This window comes from Callospermophilus lateralis, chromosome 17 (genome assembly GCF_048772815.1).
Source record: "Callospermophilus lateralis isolate mCalLat2 chromosome 17, mCalLat2.hap1, whole genome shotgun sequence".
NCBI classification, from domain to species: Eukaryota; Metazoa; Chordata; class Mammalia; order Rodentia; family Sciuridae; genus Callospermophilus; species Callospermophilus lateralis.
The window spans coordinates 55,849,234-55,868,713 of NC_135321.1; the positions used below are offsets into that span (position 1 = coordinate 55,849,234).

The 19,480-nt window shown below is 38.1% G+C and overlaps 1 protein-coding gene across 5 annotated transcripts in view; it reads left to right on the forward strand.

The window, feature by feature from the left end:
* Ptprm (protein tyrosine phosphatase receptor type M) overlaps positions 1-19,480 on the forward strand; it is an 825,932-nt gene that overhangs the window by 687,506 nt on the left and 118,946 nt on the right. For all 5 annotated transcript variants that reach the window (XM_076837052.2, XM_076837055.2, XM_076837053.2 and 2 more), the window contains one exon: positions 16,505-16,592. In XM_076837052.2, the coding sequence (XP_076693167.1) occupies positions 16,505-16,592 (88 nt within the window). The remainder of the gene's footprint in view (positions 1-16,504; positions 16,593-19,480) is intronic.

The window sequence follows — 19,480 nt, forward strand, 5'->3', positions numbered from 1 at the left end:
GATCCCCTTCTACAGCTAGGAATGGCAAATGGAAAGGGAAGTCAGTGTCTGTGTAAGAATTCACAGCTCCAAGGCCTGCTGTAGCAGTCAAGGTTGGAGAAGGAAGCACCCTTTTCTGACCCTTAATTAACTGCCAGGACTCTGCAGATTGCTATTGGCTCGTTAGTATTCTTAATTTAATTCAAGTACCCCAAGACACCCACCGTGGGTCATTACAAAATAAATCCTGCCTGAGAAAGAAGTCAGTAGCCATCTTGCCCCCATGCACTGTTCTCTCTTTCACTGGATCCTGTACATCCAAAGCCATGGCAGAGGGCTGAGCCTGTCTCTGGGAGTGTCACTTTTAATCAACATATCATAGGACTGTAGCATGGAAGACAGTGTCTCCCTGCTGCATGAACTGGGGCTTCACTAAGAAATCAGTAATAATGACACCTCCTGAAAAATAAAGGATATGAATGTCCATTATGGAAACAATGTTCTAAGAGACAAAAATTCTGTGTACTCCACACTGACTCACCTGCAGTGGGAGAACCATGCCTACCCCAGCTGGTCTACTTCCTGTACTTTGCTGACATCCCCTAAAATAGTTCTGCCTCACTTGCTCTAAGTAAGTGTTTGCTAAACAACCTCAGCTTAATGATCTGGCTTCCTAGGTAGTGCTGTTTCCTAGGCCACAGTGGACAGTTCCCCCTTTTTAAATTAGTACATTGGCATTCTGGGTTCCACATTAGAGTTGCCTCAATTTAATGTGTATGGATTCACCACGAGGAAAGAGTCATCTCTAATAGAGATCATTGTTTTCATTTGCTTGGGTTGCCAAAACAAAATACCAGTTCCTGTGTGACTTAAACAACAGGAACTTATCTTTTTACCATTTGGAGGCTGGAAGTCCAAGATCAAGGTGTGGCAGGATTGGTTTCCTCCCTTGCCACCTTTGCTTGCAGATGGTTTTCCTTCATGTATGCCATCCCTAGTATCTTTGTGTCCTAATCCTCTGTTATTATGAGGACACTAGTCATGTTGGACTAGGGCCCACACCCATATGTCTTCAGTTTAACTTAATTACCTCTGAAAGACTTTGTCTTCCAATTCAGTCTCATTCTGAGGTACCTGTGGATTAGGACCTCAACATATGAATTTTGGGGAGACACATTTCAGCCCATAACACTAAGAAAATCATATTTCTCATTCAGAAAGCCTGGGATATCTTGCAGTTTGCAATCTAACCAATCTTCCCTGAAAAGTTTAAGTTAGACACTCCATCAGCTCTACTGGAGGGTTCCCTGTAAATCATAACTTGAGCTGTCTAAAATGGTAGCCTACTAGTACATGTGGCTATTTAAATCCAAGTTACATTCAAAATTACATTCCTCAATCACCCTAGCCTCATTTAAAGTGTTTAATAGCCACAAGTGGTCATCGTATTGGATAATGCAAAAGTAGAATATTTCTATCAACATAGAAACACCTTTATCTTTCACATTATGCAGGAGCCATGCCCAATGGCTTTGTGAGATATGAAAGTAACTCTGCAGCAAATATCCTGCAGTACCTGCTTTGTGCCCAGCTCTGTGCTGTGGAATTTTAAAGTGAGGATATGGGTCGTCTTGTCAGGCATCACATAATCTATGATGATAAAAATAAAATCTTGCGTGTCAGAGATAATGAGAAAACTTAAGTGGCATGTTCTAATGGCTACGATAGAATTTGGGAGGGGAAAAAGAGCTCATGCCGACTAGAGAAGAAAATGCATGTAAGAGGCAAACAAGGGAAATGAAGAGAAGGGTCCCCTGCTGGGGGCATATGCCACAGAAGTTGGAAAATGACCAGCAAAGAAGGCAGCCCTTCTCATGCCCTTGTCTTGGACATTGAGTGACGCTGATACTTTCCTTCTCTCTTCTTCTCATCTCTTTTGCTCTTTTGCAGCTTTTCTTTTTCATTTGTCAGTACAGCCTTGGACCCTGGCACATCCTGGAAGATGCAAAAAGCTTTCTTTCATTCTCAAGTCGTCCTCTGGAACTCTTTAGTTCCTGCTCTCTTCTCCTCTACCTACACTAGGATGCTTGTTGTAGAGATTACCATACTGATGGCTTCCCTGGCCCCTGAGCAGCGATTTTTCTACAGTGACATGACTGTACCATCCAGTATTACAGCACCAGCCATGTGTGGCATTTAAGTGTTAAGAGTCTATGATGAGGGAGTTGCTGAGCAGCAAGGCTGACACTCCCCTGGGCTGTCTCAGGAACTGGGCTGAGCAATAAATTGAGAATCAGTGATGTCTTTGGCTTCAGCCTTTTCAGCAGCTCCATTCTTTCTCCAGAGATGCAGGAAGCATTCAGAAACATGGAAAATGGGTGTCACATTCAGTTAAAGGAGGAGTCATTCATCTAGGAGAGTTTGTCTGAGTGATGTTCACAGTTATGTTTAAGGAAGTTTCCTAGCATACTAAATATTGATACAGACAATGCCATTACTCATTGAATGTTGAGTATTCAATGTTAATTACTATTAAATTTAGTAACCTGATTATCAGGAACTACAGATGTTTTTAGTGTTTTTAATCAAGTAAAAATTATTCTTTTAGAATCTAAGGCATGGGGAATCTTATTAACATCTCACCAAACCACACCATTAAAAAAAAATTAAGAAATTGGAATAAAAAAAAATTAAAATTTTTGCTCTGTGAAAGATATCATTAAAAAATGAAAAAATAAGCTGTATGTTGGGGAAAAAATGGCAACCCACATGTCTAACAAAGAACTTGTATCCTGAAAATAAAAAGAACTCACAGTTTTATGAAAAATATCAATCCAATTAGAAATAAGCAAAGATATGAAAGATGCTTCAACAAAAAGGATGTATGGGTAGAAAGTAAATTAAATAAACACATGAAAAGATCATCAATATGATACATCATTGTGAAAACACCAATTAGTGAGATATCATTGAATACCTATCAGAATAAATAAAATAAAAAAACAGGGCAAATACCAAATGCTGATGAGGATGTGGAAAAACTGCATCTGTCACAAACTAATGGTGGAAAAGTGGAATGGTACAATCACTCTGGAAAACAAAACAGTTTGGCAGTTCTAAAAAATTAAATGTAGATTTACCATGTAACCCTGCAATAGCACTCTTGGGCATTTATCCCAGAGAAATGAAAACTTATATCCCCACAAAGTCTTATAAATGAATATCCATAATAGCTTTCTTTGTAATAGCCCAAACCTGGAAACAGTACAAATGTTCTTCAGTATGGGAATGGGTAAACAAACTGGTATATCCATACCATTACTCATCCATGAAAAGGAATGAACTATTGATACATGCAATAACTTGGATAGATGTAAAGGTCACTGTGCTAATACTTCATGATTCCATTTAGAGAACATTCTAGAAATGTTATAGAAATTATAGAGATGAAGAGTAGACTTGTGTGTGCTGAGAATTAAGAGTGGTTAGGTGACTTTGAGGAGATTCCACAAGGGGTTTCCTTGTGGTAATGGACTAATTCTGTATTTATTTGGGGTGGTAGTTACACAAACTTACACATGGCATAAAACAGCATAGAGGTTATACACAGAGGCTGTGCAAGATTCAGTTTCATGATTTTGATATTGTACTTTGATGAGGAGGACATGAGACCTCTCTAAATTGTCTTTGTAGCTTCCTATGAATCTGTATTTACTTAAAATGAAAAATTATTATATCTTATAATTTAATTTTTTTAAAGTTGTTAGTTACCAACATGTTGGCTTGACTCACAGATAGTAATAGTTATTCATTAAAATTAATTTTAAAATATGCTGGGATCTCTTTTCCAGCATAAGATATAGCTCTAATGGGAAAGAGAGTAAAGGATTCTTGTCAGTGAAGCTGACCTCTCTGAGATATTTTAGGTAGAGCACTTATCACTGTATTTGGGACACAGTAAGTGGGCTGCTCTTGTGATATTATTAATGTTACCTGTTGTTTTTATTAACACCACTGAATTAATAGTTTATTATGATTATACTGAAATAATTCTTAAGTAATCAAAATCTTTAGAGCTAAAGTATTTTACTTATTATCCTTCTTGGCAAAAACCCAAATTCCCTTTTAGAATTTTTTTTTTAATTAATTTTTATTGTAGGTTGTTCAAAACATTACATAGTTCTTGATATATCATATTTCACACTTTGATTCAAGTGGGATATGAGCTCCCATTTTACCCCATATACAGATTGCAGAATCACATCAGTTGCAGAACCATTGATTTACATATTGCCATTCTGGTGTCTGTTGTATTCTGCTGCCTTTCCTATCCTCTACTATCCCCCCTCCCCCCTCCCCTCCCCTCTTCTCTCTCTACCCCCTCTACTGTAGTTCATTTCTCCCCCTTATATTTTTCCTCCTTTTTCCTCACTTCCTCTTGTATGTAATTTTGTATACCCCTGAGGGTCTCCTTCCATTTACATGCAATTTCCCTTCTCTCTCCCTTTCCCTCCCACCTCTCATCCCTGTTTAATGTTAATCTTCTTCTCATGCTCTTTGTCCCTACTCTGTTCTTAGTTACTCTCCTTATATCAAAGAAGACTTTTGGCATTTGTTTTTAAGGGATTGGCTAGCTTCACTTAGCATAATCTGCTCTAATGCCATCCATTTCCCTCCAAATTCTATGATTTTGTCATTTCTTAATGCAGAGTAATACTCCATTGTGTATAAATGCCACATTTTTTTTATCCATTCGTCTATAGAATTTTTTTTTTTGAAGCAAAGATTTACATATAGTGTGAAAGTTTGTTCTGTTTTAGGATGGAGCTAGTAGTAGAGGTTCTCCAAGGGCACTAGGTCTTTGTTGTTTGCATTTCAAAACTGACCCTTGACATTTGGACTCTGTTGCCTTCTCTAAAATGTTCTAAGATGGTACTTATAATAGCATGAAGCATCTTGCTTTTAGTTTAATTCCATATCTTATAGTTCTAAATAAAAAATTGAACCCTCTGCCCCCAATATTTTAATCTAATATCTAGAAACTTGAATTAGGGCCAATTCTTCATTTTTTAAAAAACATCAGCAGATTCTAAATACAACTTTGGCTATTTCCTTTTAGCATCTGACCTTGGTTCACTTAAACTAATTGTTATCCTTTTAGCAAATTGTGATTATGAAGTGGAAAGAAAAAAAAAACTATACTATATAATATAGGAGGAATTTTTAAAATTCTGAGTACAATGACATCCCTGTCAAAAGTACCTTTCATTATTATTCTGTCAAACATGATAGTAATTTATTTAAAATTAGATGAGAGTATATAATTTTTAAATTTTTTCTTTAGAAGTAGGTTCAAAATTATTAAGTTAAAAGCACTGATGTATGAATCTTCTGATATGTATATATATTATATATAAATATATAGGATATATATATCCTATATAAATATATAGGATATATATATAATATATATATATATATATATATATATATATATATATATATATATATTACCTATATAAGTCTCAATTATTTATTCACTTATAGTGACAGTTGTTCCCCATATGAGCAGGCTGATTCCAGATGCTAAGGGTGCTATGTGCAGAGAGGTCAAGCTCCTCCCCTTTTATAGCTTATAGTCTAGGAAGGATGTGAATATTTGGGACTAACTGTGCATCTCCATGGACATTCTACAAGCTGAACATGTTTTACTACTGTAATAATATGACAATTCTGTGTCAATATGTACTAACTACAGGTTCTTTTCACTGACATTTATTCATTGGGTTTAATACAGAAAGCATTCCTGTTGGATCACTTAATTATTACAGATCCTATCATAAAATTGAAATGCAAATGGAGTAACTTCCCTGTGGCCACAGTTATAAATTGATCAGAGCTGAGACTTAAATTCAAGTCTTCTGGCCATAGGTCCCTTCCACCCGCTGTGTCATGAGCAGAGGTGGATGGGGGATTCAGTTTTCCCCAAAAGTGAGGTGAAACAACTGATGATGTACACAGCAGGTGATGAAAGGTAGAAGATCCTCTCACAAGGCATGGGCAGCACTCACCTGTAGAGTGAAAAAAGATCCCCTCCCCAATTACCTTACAACCCTTTGATTCATCAATGTTTGGGACTGTCACCTTTTCCATCTCTTTCATCCTATATAACCAAACAGTACAGCCAGGCTGGAATTTGATACTGCTATTTTGTTTTTATTAAATCTACTTTTTTCTGTTGTCATTGTCTCATGTAATTGTTGCTACCTTTCCATTTATTGTAATGACATAAATTTTCTTTTGAAAGTAAATGTAGTTTAAATTCAACATACAATAGTTGTATTTAAATCATAAAATAAATCAGAGCAAAGTGGCAGGGGCTAAATTCAGAAAGACCTTGTGAATTGCACTGGACTCCTCCTCTCATAATGACTTGCCTCCAGAAATTCCTGTTTCCTTTGTCCCTACGGCTACCTGCAGCTCCCAACCCCATTGCACATTAATAAGATAAATTGTAGTTTCTAGAGAGTGTGTTCAATTGACTGAGGCATTCCACCCAAAGTCTGCAGGAAGGTGATATATCTGTCTTGAGTGGGAAGTTTTTTCTGTGTTCCTGAGGCAAGCTATCCCTTTCTCTGTCTCTCTGGATGGGTGATCATGTCATGAATACTTCTGCTGTGCCAGAACTCTGCTGTGTCCCTGCTACAGCCTGGTTTTGGCTTAGTTTAGAATCTTCTCTTTATACCTATTGACTGTGGCTGAATAACAAGGCTGAATGCTAAGACTTTCCTGATAAGCAGTCTGCATAACTGAAGTGGTGGTAGCCTCTATCTTTAATATGAAAGGACATTTGGGATAAAAATTAGTCAAGAAAGAAGAACCTCTGTGACCCCCCAAATACCATTTAGAAATTTTTCAATAAAACTGTTTGCATTTAGAAATTTTTCAATAAAACTATTTGCTTTTACATTGGACTGGTATGTAGTTTAGCAGTGAAGCAATTCTCTAACACACCTGTGCCCTTGTTTTAATCCCTAGCACCAGGAAAAAAATAAAATAAGATGTAAATGAAAAATAAGAGGAGACATTGGACTTTCTGACAGAGTAAATTGAGATATAATTATTTTTTATTAAACTGTTTGAAAAGATATTTCTGACTTTGTTTTCTAAATTTTAAAATAATTCTCTACTGTAAAATTTAACCTTTACTCATTACCACTTGGGTATTGTAGGAAGACTCTGGGAATTGTACTGAGAGATTTTATAAATTAATACATGTCAAAAATAGATTCACAAATTGCATATTAAAATTCATTTTTCTGACACACTATTCGTATCCAAGACTGTCATCTCCAAAAATGTATCCTTAGCCTTTCAATCACATTTGATAAAGCTTATGTGCTCTGATCCTTTAAAACTCACAGCTCTCCAAGGAGCACCACCAAAGGAAGATGCTTGCTTTTTTTTTTTTTTTTTTTTTTTTGTAATTAGAGGGGCAAGAATAAGACATACCACAGGGGTGGGGGCTTAACTTAGTGATGGAGTACATGCTTAGCATATGCAAGTATTTGGATTCAATCTCTGACACCAAAAAACAACTACCCCCAGTTCTAAAAGAATACAGTAAGCAAATGTGTCTTGTCATCATAGTCTCAGGCTTCAGCATTAGAATCAGATCCATCAGTAGCAGCCTTTATTATGCACTTACGCATCCTAGCATCCTAGTGTATTGCATAGGCTGGGTCTCACAGTCCTTCTAATGATAGTCACACAGTGATCTGTAGGGAAACTTGCTAGGTTTTCAAGTAGAAAAGTGACAGGGGACCTGGTGTGCATTAAGGAGCTCACTGAGACAAGCATATAACTGGAGAGTGGTAGAGGGAACTGTTAGAAAGCTACTGCAATGATGCAGGCAAGAGAGAAGTAAGAACTCAACTTTTCTAGCTGCTCTCAGGAGGAAAAGAGAGGCTGGATTTTCTGCAAAAACCTCCATTTGCCTCTAGCTGTTTTCAGGTTGGTTTTCCCCAGGGACGTGCTCTTCCTTGTCTCTGAAAACCTGGGTACCTCTAATGCCAGCTCACTAACAAATCAGTTTCAAGTCAGATGCAGAGGTGGAGGAAATTACAGTTCTCTAGCAGTGCTGGCATTCCAAACTCTGGCAGTATCTGCATCAGAGAGGAAATGAAAATTGCTATCACTGAAATGTGGGTGGCATTCCTGAAGAGAGGACCTCACCCCACCATGACTTGTGGAAATTACAAAGCAATTGAATCAGATACTTTGAACTAGCTTTAAAACAGACTAGTCTCTTTTTTTAAAGTACTCTTGACAGATCACTCATTAATTATTACTATCTTGATGCCCCATCTGATTACTTTGGCTTTATGATTTCCAGGATAATACAGTGAGAACAGGGACAGATTCAAGTTCCAGAATCTTTCAAAGATTGTTTGATCTCATTGATGTACAGGATAATCAAGAAATAGGCAAGACCCAACTCAAGCAGAAATCAAAAAAGTAAACTTTGACTAAGTTTTAACTGAAAACTAAAAAGGCTATAAAGCCCTTGCTGTCCAGCCCTCACTACCTGTTCTCATTCAATAATAAGCAGCAAAGACCCCTTGAGGAAAGAATAAGTCTGAAAATTTGAATTTCAAGTTGATGAAAATCCTCTTCAAGGTGAGCCCTTGAAACCCCCCTTTTGGGACAAATGCTAGGTAACCAGGGACTCCCCAAAACTAATCTGAGAACTTCATCATATGTATAAGAAGCCAGAGGCCAACTAACAGGGAGCCCCAGGCACTGCTGAGGATGTTGGTCTTTGCTATTCAGTTGTCCTTGAGGATGCAAATGAAAGAGAAATGCAGGTCAGGAAATAGCTAAGTAGTTCCTACCAGCCATCCTGTACTTCTTAAAATTAATGCTCCATTGAAGCTTACCCTCACCCCAATTATATAGAAAGCATCCCCTTTTTAAAGCCTCTGTACCATGTATGCATCAGTCTCTGTAATTCCACTGAATATTGGCCTTTTCCATAGAATGTTCTTCAGCCAAGATTGTTTCACAGTTACTATTTTCACCACTTTTTCCTCCATCGCTCAACTGAAGGGCTGGTGTGCATTCATGCCCGCCCCCCCACCCCCAATATTTCATCTGTGGTTCTCAGTTTTTTTGTGCTTCAGTTTCCTTGAAGGATATGTCACATTATTTATAGAAGCTGCAAGTATTCTGAAGGTAGGAAAAGAGGTGCTCTTGAAATTGGGCAAATGCAAAAAGAAAGAAAACTAAGTAGATTAAGGGTCCCTCCAGAGTATACATACTCCCTGTTACCCCCAGAAGAATCACTGAGCATATGGTGGCAGGACTCTGTTACTGAACTGGCTTATTTCTTAAAAAGTGGTAACCAGAAGTGCTTGGTGCTGTGTGAACTGTGACCATGGAGACTTCAGATTGCTAGTGTACAGTGCAATGCAGCAGACACTAGGCCCCAGGCTCTCAGCCAGCTTTGTGGCCTAATGGCAGGAGCACTCAAAGTGGGGAGATCTATCTAGCTCTGGGACCCAGCTCTTCTACTTATTAGCTGCCAGATTTCAGAAGAGCCTAAATTTCCTTATTTAAGCAACAGAATTAAAAATGCTCAAAATGGGGCTGGAGTGTAGCTTAAGTGGTAGAGCTGCAACCCTCTACTCCGAAGAGAAACATTTGTTAAAGGAGGGTAGTCATGGGGAAAGTGTTGCTGAGATCACCACCCGCTTGAATCTGGCAAAAGAAAAAAGCTTCTGAAAAGTTTCAAATTGGATTAAGTTTCAATAAAAAAAATGGCCATTTGAAGTGTGGAGATATTAGCAACTTCTTTAAAAGAATCAATACTCATCCACATTTAGATTTCAGTTTGCTTAGAAATAACAAAGTCTGGATACTAGTTTTCACCCAGTCCCAACCTCCTTTGCCTTTAAAGCATCACTTATTCCCTTTGAGTGCCTTTGTCTTGGAAATCAGAGAATGACAGTGACCTGTGACCACTGCAGCCACTGGGCCTGAACTTCAGGAGCCCCCTCCCCATCAGCAGTACCACATTGTGGTCCATCAAGCAAAGTTAGGAGTCTTCAGTTGCTTTAGTGCTGTAGCAATAAATAGTTTATATGGACCTCATAAAATGAGCACTTAGAAGAACGAGAAGTATGGGCGGAAAACAAAGAAAGTTCAGAGACTCTGCATGCCCCAGTGAGTTCATCTCCCTTCTTTCAGGGTGATGACTTTAGTCATTTTACGTGCACAATTTTATTCATAAGAGGAAGGGAGGAAAAATTCAATTTCAGAAGCTTCTGAAACACTTGACCCTGCGCTGTCTGAAAATGTACTGTACATTATGTCCAGCCTTGACCTGCATCCCTTTCTTTCAGAAGATTTTCTGGAAAATAGGATTCATATTCTCATTCTCTCTCTCTCTCTCTCTCTCTCTCTCTCTCTCTCTCTCTCTCTCTCTCTCTCTCTCTCTCTCAATATCTGGGAGCTGTGGTATATTTAACAGACTGAATCATTTCAGAGTAATACTCTCCAGAGGTGGGCAACTGAGGTATAGAATTATATCCTGTGGAAAATGATGGTGGTTTGAGGGGTGGGGGAGGAGGTTATTGAATCACAAAAACATGTTTCTTATTTGGAAAAAAAATGACAGTGTGCAGGATGTTCAATTTCCTTCTGCACTGTGCCCATGGAGAGTGCCGCATCTTAAAGCAGAGAGTCATTGGTATTCACTGGAGCTTGCCTGGTTTCATTTTTATTGTTTCAGAGACTTATTACTCTTTCAAAGTGGCTCCCAGGTTTGCTGCCTTTTCTCAGTATATATGAGCTAAGGTAGTCAGAGGAAACACTTTAATTACATTTTAAGTAGAATAAAAGCATAAGTATATTTATGAAAATTCTAACAGAAGGTGCAGTGAGACCATTAACTTAAATCCCCAAAATACATAAAGTGGTTTTTCCATAATAAAAAAATTCATAGTTGATGCATTAAATTGTACCTGCATATTAAAAATCTGCCCTAAACACTAAATATTGCCTAAATGTGCACATCATATTCAAAATTCCTCCTGTAAAAAGAGTGTTGGGAACATGGGCAATCATCATCTGTCTCCCAGGCTTGTCCTTAAGTTGTTGTTCCTTGGATAGCAAGTCTTTGGTCACCAAATGATGATTTTTGCTTTCATTCTCCTGCTGTCACTTCTGTTCTCTCTCATTGGGCCTCTTCATTCAAATCATCTGTGCTTTGCTTAAATTTGATTTTAGTGAACCTGCTCATAATTTTGATAAGCAAAAACTATGAGATGAAAGAAAGAGGAGGAACTGGAGGCTATACTTCAAGTAGAACATAATAGAAAAATTTAAGGAGCAAATAAGCAAAATTTCCCATGAGCCACCAGAGCTGGTCATTGGCAAATGTTCAGAAAACTCTGACTCCTTCAAGAAACAAAGTTCTTTTTATCTCAGAACCAGGAGAATTCAAAATCTGGTTTTCTGTACTTTTTAAAATTTTTTTTATATTTTTTATTTTTGGTACCAGGGATTGAACTCAAGGTCTGACCATTGAACCACATCCCAGCCCTACTTTCAATTTTAATTTAGAGACAGGGCCTCATTTTGTTGCTGATTGCCTCACTTTTGCTGAGGCTGGCTTTGAACTTGGGATCCTCCTGCCTCAGCCTCCCGAGCCGCTGGGGTAACAGGCACGCACCACCATGCTCAGCTATTTCACTGTATTGTTAATAAATTAATAGAAACCATGCGTCTCTAGATACACCATAGATTATGTGGGGATTACTATTTTACCAATAATATTGGTTCAAAGTAGAATGCTAATCTAAGAATTTAGTAATTCGATTTATGTAATTTTAAGGAACTTGTGTGAAATTTGACCTCTTACAAAGATAGCTAAAGAAGCTTTTGTTCTTTAGAACAAAGAAAAATGCCCAGAAAAAAACTTATGTGTTTTGATTTTACTTAATTTATTAAAAGATGTTTACAAAAACTGTGTGAAAAAGAACAGAATTATTGAAAAAGCAGAATTGCAGATGACCCCAAATGATCTTCCACAGGCATATTTTGCTGATGAGTTTATTAGTGACTCTCTGTCCATCTCATGGTTTGAAAAAATAAAATAAAAAAAACACACAAAAGAGATGGAATGCCAGCAGCTTCATAGAAGCCTTAATATTCCAGGGGAAGAAAAATGAAAGAAGGATGTGTACCTCCTACATTGGGGACCTCACATCTGTGCCAGCTCTGGTTGTGGACTTGTTGTGTATTCTATGGCACTGATGAGCTGTGTTCTTTCCCCAGTGACTATTTTTGCTCTGAGAATTTCTAAACTAGAAAGGCAACGAGGGACTTAGCTTATAAAGACCCCTGTAGCATATAATGGATTCTCTGAGTACCTTATTATAGATAAAGTTTTATTTTCTCACTAGAAACTTAAACAGTTGACATTTATCCTTATTTAGGCATAAGAGACTAAAGGCAAATTTTTTTCTCTGGTATTTTGAAAGTATATACTCATGAAAAGCTGCAACATTTAAAACTGAGTCTAAGAAAAAATTTAAATCTACATTAAAAAAAAGGAAACAGACGAGGACAAGCCAATCTAGAAAGCCCCTGATTTCTACTCTTTGGGCTCCTCCTAGGTGTATTACTTCTTTTCCAGGCCAAGCTTAAGAACAGCTGGTCTAATGATGCTGATATAACTGGAAGCAGAACTATTGCTGAAAATGCAAACAAGAGTCACCATATCCACAGGGAGCCAGTAGACAATGGCTTGCTTCTACGGAGGCAATAGTCATCTGGTCTTTTTCTCAGAGCACCTCTTTTTTTGTTTTTGTTAAATTTCTTTTTTTCCATTCAAGTGATTCACACAATTTCTAGGTAGGAAATTGGGAGGCTCACAGCAAGAACTCCCTCCTTCTCTTGCCACTGCTTCCCTGCAATGAACACACATCATTTAAGAAAAAAATTGCAATTTTATAAAAAAAAAAAAAATCAACATTTAGACGAAGTTTACTTGGTGTCTTTTATATTCTCTTATTGTAAGCCTTCATTTAGAGATCTAAGTTTGGAGAGCAATTGTTGGCTGCATGTATATAAGTAGACTTAATACTGTTTTCCCCTTCAATGTCATTGTCAGGGCAGGAGCAGTGGGTTAAGAGTAAGAATACACTGAGGTCTGTCTCAATCTCATGTCTCTCAGCTGGAGAGCTGGGAGGCCATCTCCCCTGTGCCTCGCTTGAGCCCAGGGATGGCCAGTTGAGCTGATGGACTCACTCATCTACAGACATTTGTTGATGCATAGATGCTTATATATATATGATATATACTTGACTGCTTGGGCCCCAATCATTTTTTGGGGGGTGGGCGTGGTACCAGGGATTAAACTCAGGGGCACTTGACCACTAAGCCACATCTCTAGCCCTATTTTGTATTTCGTTTAGAGATGGTCTCACTGAGTTGCTTAGCACCACTGTGGCTGGCTTTGAACTTACCATCCTCCTGCTTCAGCCTCCTGACCACACCTGGCACTGGGCCCCATCCTTCTGAAAACTATAGTGCTCAATTGGAATGAGACTTGATCTTTTTCCATTTGTTGATTTGTGTCTATTTTCTGGTCATCAGTTAAATGAAAACAGTGAAATTATAATAACATTTTTTAAAAATAAGGATTTTTGGTAATCCTATGATTATCACCAACGCTAAAGAAACACAGCTGCGATGTGAGTGCCAAACCCCTTGAGCGAACCTCTGTCAGGAGCAGGAGAGGATTTATGAGGCTGTGCCTCAGGGACCGGGGAGCATTTCCCTTTGGGTTGAAGCTGTGGATTTACTGGAAGACTTCAGAGTCTCCCTCAAAGTCAGTTAGTTATCTTCTTCTGTCTTCCTACCAAAAAAAAAAAAAAAAAAATTAGAGAACTTTATAGATGGGGAGAAAAGGCAGGGGGAAGTGAAATTGGTAATTAAATCATGACAAACTCAAAGTAGAATTACATTGTTGGAAGTCAAATAATAGTTATTACTCAACTGTAAGAATAATTGTCATTCATTGAATAACAAAGACACTATTCAAAGCAAGAGTATCTGACTTTAAAATCCCTGGAGCTATTTTTAAATGCACATTATAGAGCAAAATAGAAGTTAAAGTTTTTTAGCTTGCTACCTGTTTATGTTCTGATTGTATAATGGTCTTGTTCTAGATGGGATTAAGTAGTGATTTTTCTTTTACTGCTAGTATTATTATTTGTTTAGTTTATTAGCGCCATTTGTGTGTGTGTGTGTGTGTGTGTGTGTGTGTATGTGTGTATTTCTTCTACATTCTCCAGAATTTTATCCTTCAACTAGTAATGTATGGTATGGCTCTATTAATAGAGCTATTAGCGTATACTACAGTAATGCAAAAACTGTTATGTTAATGGTTCATCAGTTGTGTGCATAACTGAGGGAATTTAAGACCATGCATTTAAAACTTTGCCCTTGTTGTCTTTTCACTCTTTAATGTTATAAATCAGTGTCTGCTCCTGCTGTTCCATGGCATAGACATACCAATGACCAGATCTTCAAGCCTGACAGTAGGACACACCTGGGATTAGGCTCTTTTCCAGCCAGTCTCTTAGGAGAGTTGAGTTATATGACAATAGCAGCATCAGGATCCAGCAGGTCAATAAAAATAGGATTTTACCATCCATGGCCAAAAGAAATCTATAAACAATGGAACAAACACAGACTGTGCTATGGGTTGAATGTGATTTGTCCCCTCAGGGTTTATGTGTTGGGCCTGGTGAGAGATCCTGGTTCAATTAGAGGTATGTCCTCAGGAAGGACTGTGTAAACCTCTCTGACTTCCTCTCTGGAGATGTGATCACTCCCCTTCGCACCTGCACCTGCCATGATAGTATACACCATTAGACCCTCACTAGAAGCCAACATGTGGGGTCACCTGATCTTGTACTTTCAGCCTCTGAAACTGTGAGCTAAATAAACCTCTTTTCTTCATGAGTAGTATGCCTCAGGTATTTTATTATAATAATGAAGAGTGGACCAAGACAGATAGGTTTTCCAAGTCTTAGAATCTCCTCACACATTTAAGCTATAGATATAAATCTTTAAAATTAAAGCCAAGACATACTGTAACCAAATAATGTAGTTTCTCATTCATTCCATAACCAATTACTGAATTCCTACTATGAGACATGGGCTCTTAGTAAATAAAAATGATAAGCATGCAGTCCCTGCTCTCAGGGAATCCACAGCTTGGTGGCAGAGATAGACATGGAAACTGCAGAACATGCCAAGCACTGTCCCCTATATACATGGTCCGAGTGCCATGTGATATACAGGTAGCAGGAGCAGAGAATCCCTGGAGTCTGTGAGTAGTTGTGTCCTATTGTGGCAGGACTGGAGAGCAAATTATCTAGTAAGAGAAAATAGAACCCAGAAAAAGGAATAATTAATGTTCACTTGAACGGCAGACTATCACCATCTGTTGGCAAGGGGTGAAAGGGGCCATGATGGTAGAATGGAGATTAGGGAGTAAGGAAGAGTTTCCATCTTGAAGAATTTGTTGAAAGCCATCTTGGGGTCCATGATGGCCCTCAAACATTTCAGAATACTGCACTGTCTCATCTCTACCTTTATTTTTCCTTCCTTCCCCAAATCTTCTACTTTCCTAAATGGGATCAAAAAAGTGTAAGGGTAGCTGTGGCAATGACAAGAAATCAGTTCTACTAAATCTTTCTTCATACTGTTCTTCCCATAACCTCATGTATAGTTGACTTCACAAAAAGAAGATGTCACATGAACTGAAGTGAAAATAAAAGTTCCATTTTTTTTCCTTTGTCCACTGATGGCAGAAGACATTTTCATTATAACTGGAATTGAAAGAAAATCTAATAACATGAAGATTAAAGACCCAGGGCATAATAATGCCAAATCCTTAAATAAATGGACATCTAAGCTCCATTAAAAATGAAGAGAAAACTCCAACAGAGTATATTACTGGATTTTAGCCTTAAAGTCATAAATCTTAGCTTACCTACCTTCACCATCTTAACAAAAAATAACCTTCCTTCAGTCAGCAATTATTGAGGGGGAAAAAAGGTGTCTTCCTGTCTCCTATAAGAATATTGATAAGTGGTAATATGATGAAGAAATTGAGAAAAATTTATTGTTTTCTGTATTATTCAGGTAGGATAGGTATGACCATGTGACCATTTTTACTGGATTATACAAATAAATTGTGGGCTCACTCTTCAACCTCCATCCCTGTGTTTGTAAGATACTAACTATAGAGAAAAATGTTTAGGAAAAGACAAATGAAGTGTTTCAAATATAATACAGCTTAATAACCAATTACTTGCCTCATCCCCATGGGCATTCTTTCCTGCTTGACCCTTAATCCACATTTCTAAGGACCCCTCCCTGCTTAAGATCCCTCTATTTACTGCACCAAATTGTAATGCTTAGTGTCACTTCCTCTTTCTTCCAGAGTTTCTTTGAAGGGCAGTCTGCACCATGGGATTCTGCTAAGAAAGATGAGAACAGAATGAAGAACAGATATGGGAATATCATTGCATGTGAGTGCTGACAGTGTAATTGTGCTGTTGTAGAACTTTCTTTCCACATCTGATAAGATTGACCACCAGGCTCATGCAGTGAGAATTTACAGTGCAATTACTGCTTTCGTCCTGCTGCAAGGGGCTGGTGTTATGTTCATACTAAGGGAAGGAAAAATGATCTGAATACTGCCACTACATCAGTGTGCTCTCCCTGTGGGCCCAGTTTTACTTTTAGATTTAAGGTTCTAGGAACATAGGTAATGTTAAAATGTGTAAAAGGAAGACGCATTTTTAGGAGTAACACCCCAGTCCTAATGTTTCCCAGCTGCTTCATGAGAATGAATAGAAATCATGATGCACAGCCTGCCTTCATGCAAGGAGCTTGGCATTCCCTGAGAATATTAACTCATGAATCCTCTGGACTCTGGGTTAGGTAGGTCAGCAATAGCCCCATTCCAAGGGCAGGAAAGTGAAACTTAGAAGTTAAATGATAGTCCCCATATCACAATACTCATTAGCAAAAGATCTAGGATTATATCTCAGAAATTCCCAGTGCTGGTGAAACTGAATGTTGCCAATCCGTAATGCCTCAGACAGGTTTTAAATTGAGCCCAACCTTATTAATGTTCCATAATGATGCTGAGACACATGGTAGATTGATGAGCCTCCTTCTCTCCAGGCTCAAGCTATCCATCCCCTGCATTAAACTACTGTGAGTCACACATAACTGCATCATGGTAGTGACTGACTCACTGTAGTAACTTAACAGAATTAGCAGTATTTATATAGACACATAAACTAAACAGCAAGGCTGAGAGAACATCTAGCTCATTGTGCCTTATCACGTGTAAGAGAACAAACTTGGAAGGTTTGGATATTCCAGGGGAGCAGTACGTTAGCTTTATTGATTGTAAAAGTGCAGTTGAATTCTGTTTTCCTGAGTTAACATTTCTTGAGTTGACACCACAGCGTCTATGGCAGTGCTGCCCCAAAGAAATTTCTATTCAAACCCAGGAGATTGCTGAGTACTTGGCATGTGACTGGGATGAATGAGAAACTGACTTTTAAGGTTTTATTTTTTAATAATTGTTTGAATTTAAACAGTACACAGACTCTTGGTCAGTGCAGATCCAAAGGGTTGGGGCTTCCATATAATATGAAACTTCCCAACTGAACATTTTTTGTTTTCCCTTTGGCCATGAATAGAGCCAAACCACCAGCTTTGTTTTGAAGGTTTTGTTAAAGCATACCATATTTATTTGGTGCTTCAGTGATGTTGTCAAGGTCCTTTTAGATGGTAGATGCTGCCCCACAGTCCGTGGTTTGATTGCCACTCAGTGAATTCATTTGGCACCTGTGGGACACTTTTTCAGAGACTAGGGATATAAAGATTATCAAGATGAGATGTTGCCCCTGCCCATGGGACAAAACAGACTAGGCAGAGGACAGATCCCCGTGGCTATAGTCCTGCAGTTGACAGCTATGTATACAGTGCCATAATGATTCAGAGAAGGAAAACATTACTTCTTGGCCCATCTAGACTCTTTTAAGTTCTTTCATGTTCTCTGGGAGCCTGAGGAGGTCTTTCACTAGTAGAACAATTCGATTTCTCCCAATGGCTTCCATTCCAAGAAACCCTTCATCTCTGCACTAAACTCTGAGGAGTTCACAGAGCTACCATGGACACTTCCCTTCACATGCAATGTGGAAGGGGATGTTGATGACTCATTGTCCTGTAGTTGTTATAATATTGCCCATCTGGGCCTTATCTGAGAATAAAGCATACAGAAGGCCATATCAAGGGATGTCACATTAGGTATGCTGAGAGTGTCAACTGAGCTTTGTGCAGTATAACTTTGAGTCCACTTCTTCCTGATATATAATTTTATACCTGCACTTGGGAGACTCTTGAGAAATATTTCTGAATAATTAATAGGAAAAAATTTAGAGGTTTTTGCATCCCTAATTTGAAAATCTGAGATCCACATTGTTCCAAAATCCAAGATTTTTGAACACTGACATACATGTGAAAAATTCTATGTCATAAAACTTTGTTTCATACACAAAATTATTGAAAAAGTTTTATATATATATCATACTCACTCCTCTGCTTAATTCTCCTCACAGATGGACAAAGAGTATGTGAATACATTTCTTCTTTCAACAAGCACTTATCGATCATTTACTATTTGCTAGACACCACTGTAAAAAGATAATGAAAAATTTCCTTTAGTATGTGCATATAAGGTGCTTATGAAACATAAATATTTCATGTTTAGACTTGGGTCCCATCCCCAAGATATATCATTATGTATATGCAATATCCTAAAAAAATTAAAACACTTCTGGTCCTATGCATTTTTGGATAAGGGATTTAACCATAAAAATTTAGTGTTTACTGAGTATTTACTTTTGCTAGTCACCACTCTGTGTACTTTGCATTTACTCCCAGATGCAACACTATTAAATAGGTAATATTATTTTGTATGTTTTATAGGTGAGAAAATTGAGGGCAAAGGAGGGTGAAAGGACTACACAGTTAATAAGATGTAGGGGCAGGACTCCAACCTGGGAGCTGCTGTCTCTCCTACCTGATGTGCACTTTGAGGGTTGGTCCCATTGACATAGTTTAGCCTTTAGCATCACATTCTTCACAGGCCAGTCTCAGTGACAAGGCAGCTGATGAACACTCTAGTCCTCCTTTCCCATCCTTCAACTCTCCATGCCACCCCACCCCTAATAAATATACAAAAGAACTAAAAACTATACTTAAAAGTGGCTTCAAGATAAGTCCTCTGTTTCTTAGACTGACCCCTGAGGCCCTCTATCAAGAAACTCTGAAGTACTACCTCTGCCTTCTGCAGAAGTTCTGTATGATGGCTTCATGTCTGTCATCTAAGAAGGAC